The sequence below is a fragment of the Carassius carassius genome, chromosome 26 (assembly GCF_963082965.1).
Source record: "Carassius carassius chromosome 26, fCarCar2.1, whole genome shotgun sequence".
In the NCBI taxonomy this organism is placed as follows: Eukaryota; Metazoa; Chordata; class Actinopteri; order Cypriniformes; family Cyprinidae; genus Carassius; species Carassius carassius.
This window is the reverse complement of record NC_081780.1, coordinates 3,795,381-3,805,511: the sequence shown is the minus strand read 5'-3', so window position 1 is coordinate 3,805,511 and position 10,131 is coordinate 3,795,381. Positions and strand designations below refer to the sequence as shown.

Sequence of the window (10,131 nt, the reverse complement as noted above, 5' to 3'; positions counted from 1 at the left end):
CAGAGAGCGGTTGAAGAGTCTCTTTAGATTTGAGCAAATGGAAGTGTTGTTCACTTTCTTTGCTTGAGTTTTTGTTTATTTTTGCATGTTTTCGGTAGGATTAATGACACTAGGGCATGCAGACTAATAGTGTGGGATATCGTGGGGTGGATGACGGGGCATGACTAGAACGACATTCTGGATGGACTTTGTTGGTTGTAACTGTATATTGTGTGACATGCTGCCAGTCTCATCTGTCTGTCAGAGATGACCAGGTGTTGTGGATTTACACCATCATAAACATGTTTATTTACTTATTTATTCTTAGGCAAAAAGTTAGTTTATTTATGCATTTATTTATATAAAAATAAACTTTTTCCCTATTTATTAATTTAACCTAAATGTATTTATTTAAAAATGGATCTAATTTATTTTAATGCATATTTTGTCAAAAAAGTGAAATTAGTTACCTAAGATTATAGAATTAAAAGATACATTATTAATTTAAATTAAACCTAAAATGTTGGTGACTGACCATAGTGGTGGCTAATTACTCTTATTTACTTAATTGACTGTTCAATAAATAAATATATTAATAAAGTAAAAAATATATATATTGTTAGGCAAAATTTTAATTTATGTATTGTGCAATTTATTTAAAAATGTATTTATTTATTTTCCAATTATTAAAATTGATTTTCATGCAAGATATATTGTCAGGGCTTTCTGAATAAAAAGTGAAGGTAGTACAATTAAGTCTCTGGTGACTGCTGAGACTGATCATAGTGGTGGCTAATTACATTTCACATAGGAATGGACTTTGTTTAAAATTAAATTGAAGTCAAATTAACAGGAACATAATCTGAATTGTAAACCAAATAAATATTGTTGGAGGAAAAAGTTACGTCGGCACCCTGCACAATTTCAAATTTTTGTGTAAAAATATGACCTTTTTTTCCCCTTGGAAATACAAACTAAAGTACTGTACTGTTCACTCCTGTGTATTGTCATAAACAAGTCCTGAAGAATATCAAGCATGAATGTCAGGTCAATGACTCGACTGTTTCTTGCCAAAGTCATGCCAGATATATCAAGGACGCTAACATTAGCAGGAAAGCTGTTGAGCCAACAAGCTGCTGAGTGTTTGTCATTTACAGCCAATATTCCCCTCAGATTATATATTTCAGATGACAGGGGGAAGGTGGGGAAGTTGTGGCATAATGGTTAGAGAGCTTGACTCCTAACCCTAAGGTTGTGGGTTTGAGTCTTGGGCCGGCAATAACAAGACTGAGGTGCCCTTGAGCAAAGCACTGAACCCCCAACTGCTCCCAGGGTGCCGCAGCATAAATGGCTGCCCACTGCTCTGGGTGTGTGTGTGTTCACTGCTGTGTGTGTGCACTTTGGATGGGTTAAATGCAGAGCATGAATTCTGAGTATGGGTCACCATAGTTGGCTGTATGTCACTTCATTTTTCACTTTTTATATTTCACTTTGATTGTGAAATCCATATTCAGGATGCTTCTTCATTGTCTTGCATCTGATTCATTCCATGCACTTTGTAAGTTGCAGTAGATTTATCCTCACTAGATGACAGTTTTCAAACATCACAGGGTTAAATTCACACTAAAACACAGTCTACATTTCCTGTCCTCATGCTTTCTGCATCTGAATTCCTCCCTCAGCACCGTTTTCCCAGAGGAACCCCATTAACCCCTGCTCACAGCGTTTAGTGAGACCGTCAAGGTCACTGTTTTCTCCACGGGGCCAAAATGTCGAGACCCCGATCTCTTTGAACCGCAAGCCGTAATGAATGTATCTTTGAAGATGCTGAGAAAAACGGCTGATGCACACAAAGAGATAGTTTATTATATTGGTGGAGTAAAGGTCATGGTTCTTCCGTGTTTGAGTCGCAGCAATGACCGGTATTAAAGCAAACCCAATGTCCGGTACAGTGCTGTGAACTGTCTGCATACTGAAATTGCATTAGTGAATCTGTAGCTTTTGATGTCAAAGGACGGCAGGTTTCTTTAATGCATTTAAACACTCTTTTTTAGGAGCAACCCTTGACTGTGGCGTCACTCTTAATCCCAGACAGTTGTTTGGCATTTGACTAGTGATGCCTGACGTGTTCAGATATGAATGATGAAGTGCTGAATAGTGACCACAATTATTTTGGCTGTCTTTCAGGTCACATGGTGTATTGCAGTCATGTCTGAAGGGTGAGTGTTATCTTTATTAGACCATTGACCCTGTCAATGTCATACTCATCCAGAACTGCTTATTTACACCAGGTTATGATTATAAACTGTGAGTCAGGGTTATTATAGTTAACTAAAACCAAATGAAAAACTTAACAAATAAAACCACAAAAAAAATGTTACTTGTAATTTACTAGTAATTTATTTATAATTTAATTTATAATAATACACAGACTTGATGAAATATTAGTTGTTTTTTTTAAATAATACTACAGTATGTAGCCACAGAAATAAATCTGTCTCTTTTTAATTCATGAATAATATCAATAATACAAATTTTATTTTATATTACAACCCTATTTATTCACTTACTATAAAGTACTATTTTTACTTATGTAGTTTATTAAAATAATATAATATGTATAAAATAATAAGTAATAAATCATCAAGAATCATACTATATAGCTGCTGAACTTTTAGAAAACCATAGTAGCTACATAATATTGTCCTGGCAACATCAAGAATTTATCTTAAGCAATATTTAAATTTTCTGTAAAAGATAGAAAATGTTTTTTTTTTTTTGTTTGTTTGTTTTTTTACATGCAATGATGTCTTTACAGACCAGTAAGTGAGATCTCATCACACTTGTCATGACAGTTTTGACTCACTGTGCTCCTAATTGTTTCCCTTTTAATAGTTTCCATGCTGATTAGCAACAATTGAAAGTAGCAGTGCATGTGGTGGAGTCTCTATATATTAAAGTCCAGTGAACGCTTGAAAGGATGACCCTAATCCAGCTCTAAATGGTTTTCAGTTGATCAGTATTTCTGTAAGGACACTGAACAGCATGTTAAAAACTAATCTGCACTGTACGTTTGCTCCGCTCCGCTTAAAACTACACTGAGCTACTGAGCCCTCAATTTGGAGAATCTAACAGTAATCAGATCAGGCAGTTTATTGCATGCACCACGGCGTGTGTAGATTAGACCCACACACAGGACTATCTTAACAGAACTGCAGACTATAATGAGCTCGGCTTAACTCTCACTCTTCTGCAGAAAAAGGCCAAATCCAAGTTCTCAGCAACACGCAGACTTCTGCTGAAGGTGGGTCAAAAACAAAACTGAACATTTACAGTACGATGACTCTGTGTGTGTGTGAGTGAGTGAGTGAGTGTGTGTGTGTGTGTGTGTCCCAAAGCTCAGTTAACAGTGTTTGTGGGATGCTGTTGTGGGAAAAATTTTCTGAGTTGTAAATAAAACATGGAGTATATAAAAAAAAAATTTAATCTTTACTTGAAATTTTCACATTTACTTCAGTTAACTCACTTTTTGTTTTTGTTTTTTGTTATTATTTGTGAAGTTTAATAGTAATTTCAGAGTGAAAATTCTTTCAAAATATTTATGTATTTTTGTAATGTATTCTACATAGATTTTTACATTTTGCCAATTTTGGAAAATTTAAAAGCAGAAATGTGTATTCATATTTTTATAAAATCACACAAATCAGTTCTGCAAAAACAAAAACTTTATATATAGAGTTATTATAGTTAACAAAAAAAATACTTTTCACTGAATTAACTGAATCATTTATTATTTTCCTTTATCTTAAATGATGATAAAACTGATCAAACTGAAATAAAAAAATAATATAGTTTGATTTAGTTTGTTCCTTTAGCAGAACAGAATAAGAACAATAACGAATTAAAATGACAAACACAATTAATTATTTTTATAAAATTAAATGATAAAATAATTAAATGATAATAAAAATTTAAAGATTAGATAGATAGATAGATAGATAGATAGATAGATAGATAGATAGATAGATAGATAGATAGATAGATAGATAGATAGATAGATAGAAAGAAAACTGAAATCATGTGCAAATGTTCAGCACTGTCAGTGGACACAAGTGAAGAATGATGTATTTTGTACTTACCTGACACCTCTTTCACCTTTTCCCCGGCTGACCCTCAGAGCAAACTGCTGAAAAAGGCAGAAAGCTTGCTGGTGAAAGAAAAAGAGCAGAAAGAAGTGGAGAGAGAAAACACCCTGAGGGAGAGAGCGCCGCCCCTCAATCTCTCTGGCCTGTCGGTCCAAGAACTGCAGGTGCAACACTTTACTGTTGCAGATATTTACATTGAGAGCTGCCACTGCGGCCAGATGGCTGCGTCCCAAAACATCTCTCAACATATCATGAGCACTCGTGTTCACGGTGTTTGTATTAGTGATTTGAGTTGATGTATCATCGTCGGTCTTTGCAGGAGCTTTGTAGAGATTTGCACCAAAAGATTGACATTGTGGATGAAGCGCGGTATGACCTCAATATAAAAGTCGCCAGAAATGAAGCAGAGGTACGTAAATGAAAAATGAGGTATGAAAACAATTATATACCATGAATTTGGAAGGGGGGTTTCTTTTTCTTTTACCAGATTTGAAATCTGTCTAGTTTTAGACTTCTTTTAGTCTTTCTTAAACTTATAAATAATATCAGTAATTCACCTTTCTGAAATATTATCTTTTATTTATTCTTTCATTCATTTATTAATTTATTCATGTTTTAATTAATATGTTTGTTGGTTGGTACGATTTTAGCTATGTTTTAGAAGGCTGCATTTATTTGATCAAAAATACATTAAACAGCAATATTGTGAAATATTATAACAATTTAAAAGAACAGTTTTCTATTTGAATATATTTGTTGTCATGTAATTTATTTCTGTGATCAAAGCTGAATTTTGATGAATATATAGCTCAAAAGAATAGCGTTTATTTAAAATAGAATATTTCGTACCTTTATAAATGTCTTTAATGTGACTTTTGGTCAATTTATTGTGTACTGGCTGAATAAAAGTATACATTTCTTTTTAAAAAAAAATCCCAAACCTTCAAGTACTATGTCCTTCAGAAAATATACAATATTTTTAAGGACTTTTCTTGATACAGCCACTTTAAAGATTTATTAACTGAAGTCTGATATATTTGTTCGTTACCAGATTCTCTCATTAACCCAGAAGATCTATGAACTAAAGGGAAAAATGAAGCGGCCGAACTTGAGAAGGGTGAAGAAGTCGGCAGATGCCATGCTGGGATCGCTCACAGACACCAGAACTATGAAAGCTGATTTCAAAGCCAACCTCAAAACAGTTAAAAAAGAAGAAGAAAAGGTAACACTCCAGCTCACACTCACACGTCTGGCTGCTATAGTACAGGCCGTGCTTTCAGCTCATTTGCTCAGATGTGCTGTTTCTGAAGACACGGTTATTTTAGAAATCAAGTGATTTCTTTAAAAGCCCGGTGGTGAAGAAATGTTGGCATTTAAACCGCCCCGTCTGTCTGTCTGATGTGTGTTGCCACGGTCCGCCGCGGCCGTGCAACCATTTGAGTTGCTCTCATCTCTGTCTTTCTGTCTCACTGAAGCATTTTCTGTCCATCAGAAGGAAGAGGTCACAGACTGGAGGAAAAACGTGGAGGCGATGTCAGGCATGGAGGGCAGGAAGAAGCTTTTCGATGCTGGACAGTAGACAACAGTCTAAAAGAGGTTGCAAATGATAAAGGGGCATCGGCATACAAAGCTCATGTTGTTTGTTTGAATTTTTAATCACATTCAACATTTTATGGTAAATTATTCATTTATTCTGTCAACCAGCTATGGCTTCCATGCAACATTAAAGGAATAGTTCACCCAAAATATTTTGAAAATGTACTAACCCTCAGGCCATCCAAGATGTAGTTTGTTTCTTTAACAGAACAGATTTGGAGAAATGTAGCATTCCATCACTTGCTCACCAATGGATCCTCTGCAGTGAATGGGTGCCGTCAGAATGAGACTCCAAACAGCACCACTCCAGTCCATCAATTAATGTCTTGTGAAGAGAACGTTGTGTGTTTATAAGAAACAAATCCATCAAGGCATTTAACTTTAATCCATCACTTATGGCCAAAATATGTCTGCATAATCCACAATAATGCTTCCTTCAGTGAAAAAAATCCATCTTCTGTTCTCCTCTCGCATCAAAATTCACTAACATGTTTGTTTCGAACTGATTTTCTCTGGTTGAGCTTGTAAACAGTGCTTGATCTGTGCATATTTCTCTACTGATTCAGATGAGATTTTCATTGGAGATGGATAGAGGACTTGTAATTTAGCCTGAAGCAAAAGTTGGAAGTTTAAAATTTCTTAATTATGGATTTGATTCTTACAAATGCACAGTTTTTACTTCACAAGCTGTTAAATAATGGACTAGAGTGGTGTGAATTACTTGAGGCTTATTGTGATGTTTTTACCAGCTGTTTGGACTCTCGCTCTGACGGCACCCATTCACTGCAGAGGATCCATTGGTGAGCAAGTGAAGTCCCTTGTGCTCACTAGCAGCATTTATTTGATAAAAATACAGGAAAAACTGTCATGTTGTGAAATATTACAATTTAAAATAACTATTTTCTATTAGAATACATTTTAAAATGATAAAAGGGCATTTTGATAGAAAGCTAATTTTGTTTGTTTGAATCTGATTCACCTTGAACATTCTTTTATGGTAAATTATTCATTTATTTTGGCAGCCAGCCTCAGGCTTGCAAGAGATATTAAATTGTGATTTGCTGCGATTAAAATGTGCAAGCGGCGTACTGTCCATAGAGAGGGATCAGATAATAGAACAACCTCATATTCACATCATATCATATCAACTGTGTAAATATTTGCTTCATATTCAGTGTTGATTGAAACCAATAAAGCTACTGCTTACCCTCGGGTGAAGAGCTTGATTATTTTATTACCTGTTTAAAGTTTACAAACAGAAAATAGTTTAATTTTTAATAAAAGATTATTGAGTGAATTAGGACGTTGGAGTCCTTTATTAAAAGATCAAATATTTGATAAAAGCATGCTGTAATGTCAATGCCACAGGAACTGCTAGTCGAATACCCAGTTTAAAGTAGTTCTAGGTGTTGACCTACAGATGGCGCTCTGCATTTATACTACATCGACTGAACTGGCATTACATCAACACCAGGGGACGACAAAGTCACAGACTTATCAGCAGGCCTCAAATGAAGCCTTACATCAGCTGTAAAGTCACAGGAATACCATTGTAAAAAAAAAGGGTGTGTGGGGGGGGGGCACTGTATCCTCTATTACAAGTCAAGTGTTATAGTTTTTATCTCAATAAAACATTCTGTGTGTGGACAGATGTAGTGGTGTTTAGAGAAGGAAGTACAGGGAGGCGAAGGGAAGGAATTTGGGTGGCACTGTATCCTCTATTACCAGACAGATGGCAAACCGACACAGATATAACATCAGTCATCGAGACCTGGGTCAGCACATCCACTTCGGCACAGTTAAAAAGGTTAAGGTCAGAACACACTCTTTAAATCAGCAGCGTAAAAAGTAAATCTGTGATTTCAGCTGAACTAGACCAGTGAATCAATACTTGTGGACTGGAGCTTTTGGATATGTGTACGTTTTGTATATGTGGATATGAGTAGTTAACATGAAGTATTACTTAACATAGAAGAACAAAATATATCATATATTAATTTTATGATCTCAAATTATTGTCAGGCTAAATAGAATATTATCATAGAATTATTTATTTTGTATAAATTTTTTCGCTCAAAAACAGCTAGTAGATTTTACAAATGATTACGAAGAAATGACAAGTAACACTGAATTAAACATGAAATTTTGAAGTTAAAACAATGTAAAAGCATTTTCTTGTAAAATGCACTTTAGCATTTTTTTCTTTTTTAATTAAAAAAATAAAAAAGGTTTGCATTTTACCTTTTACATGCATTTATATTTTTACCTAATTAATTTATTTAATTATAAAGCTAGATAGATAGATAGATAGATAGATAGATAGATAGATAGATAGATAGATAGACAGACAGACAGACAGACAGACAGACAGACAGACAGACAGACAGATATGATAGATAGATAGATAGATAGATAGATAGATAGATAGATAGATAGATAGATAGATAGATAGATAGATAGATAGATAGATAGATAGATAGATAGATAGATAGATAGATATGCTATGTGGCAAGCATCCGTATGCTGCAAGTTTTTCATTTTTCCAAACACATCAAAAATAATGAATAATAATTTGTTACATTTAGAGCTTTTCTGGATACTCAAAGCGCTTTACGTGAAAGAGGGGAATCTCCTCATCCACCACCAATGAGCAGCATCCACCTGGATGATGCGACAGCAACCATATTGTGCCAGAATGCCCACCACACACCAGCTTACTGGTGGAGAGGAGACAGAGTGATGAAGCCAATCAGTGTATAGGGATGATTAGGAGGCCATGATGGTCAGAGGCCAATGGGGAAATTTGGCTATTTTTTGGAAATTTGGAAATTTGGGATTTTTAATGACCACAGAGAGTCAGGACCTCTGTTTAACGTCTCATCCGAAGGACGGAACAAAGAAAAAATCTAAATGTTTTTCAAGTTGATAAAAATTATTTTGAAACCTTTGTGCATAATCTTAAAGCATGCAGTATCTTTTTACTATCCTATTAATGCAGGTTTCTCATTTTTATGATTAGCAGATGGATTTGGTTTAGATTGGATACAGATGCCGTCTCTTTGGCAATGTTAGATGCACATTGTTCTTCCTCCCTGGAAAATGACTTCCAAAGGTTCACTGTATCCTGCCGCACTCTTTTTAATGCCAGGAAGGTTTAGGATCAATGTGAGAGAAGTTCAGAGATCAAGGAGAATTATCAGATTGTTCTGTAACGTCCTCAGTTCACCGAGTTGATAACCGAGATGCTGCACTTCATCTTCTGTATATTAAATTCAACAGGTCATACCTGTACAGTTCATTATTTATAGTAGAAAATGTAAAAATGTCTCTCTTGTTAAGTTATTAAAGTTTAAATCTTCAGTGTCCACAATCACGAGGCGATTGGAGATGAAGAGTCATGTGAAATCACATCCTGAAAGATATAAAGCAGAGCAGATATTAGCACCCTGGGGTTCACCTACAATTCTCTGTGACGTGAAGCTCTCGATGCTTCAGATGTCCTGGTTAAATCAAGTTCATGTACTCCCATAGAGAGAGACAATCTTCAAATATTCCCTTTCTTAGAGCAAGTTTAGGCAAGCGGCTAATATTTTCAGGAACTCGTTTTTATATCTGAGGTCATCTGAGGTCTTTCCCTGATGTTATAAAGCAAAGCACACTATAAAAGTAAACATCTGAGATCTTCAGGCAAATATAGTGCAGGCAAAGCCTAAGATCAAAAGACCAAAAATGTCTGGCAACCTCTCCTGTGTAACCAAATTACAGGCAAAGCAATCGACATTTGACTGCTCTTGGTTTCCAATTCATGGGAAAATACTAGGAGATATTCTGCTCACACTTTGAGGTAAAGCACTTGAGCACTTTTGTTTCACCAGACTCGTATATGTAGAACAAATAAATCCTAATTTTCCTTCGATGTCGTTTGCTTGATTTATTTGCCAGAGTTCAAGAATGCAATTTTCAGCCATTCTTTTAAATGTTGCCAAGACACACACACACATGCACACACCAACCTCCGAACTAATACTGTGGTCTGATTCTCACACAATACACTTAAACACACATTTTCGGTCAAAACATCCTTGAATGTACCTCCGTATAGAGGCTCAGCCTTTTATTTTCTAGGTAATTAATAAATGACCTCATCAGATACATAAATAAATACTTTACAGTTAACTTTTTATTGATTAGGTAACATGATTACTGAATTATCATTTGGATTATTGAAGAGTTAAAATAGCAGGCCACACAATTATTCTATTCAAATTAATGTAGGCTAATAAACGAGTTAGGTCAAAAGTAATCTAAAACCTATCAAAAAGCAGTCAGCTTATGTTACCTAAAATGTATAATGTAATATATACGTTATTAATTACTATTTTCATCAGGTTAAGTTAAACTGTTGTTAATT

The 10,131-nt window shown here is 35.0% G+C and overlaps 1 protein-coding gene across 1 annotated transcript; it reads left to right on the top strand.

The window, feature by feature from the left end:
* The first annotated feature begins 2,187 nt into the window (after positions 1-2,187).
* On the top strand, positions 2,188-6,288 carry tnni4a (troponin I4a). The gene is given in 6 exon segments (XM_059510748.1): positions 2,188-2,202; positions 3,236-3,283; positions 4,157-4,288; positions 4,444-4,533; positions 5,176-5,346; positions 5,617-6,288. Coding segments are annotated over 6 exon segments (543 nt in total). The 3' UTR covers positions 5,704-6,288.
* The last annotated feature ends 3,843 nt before the right edge of the window (positions 6,289-10,131 follow it).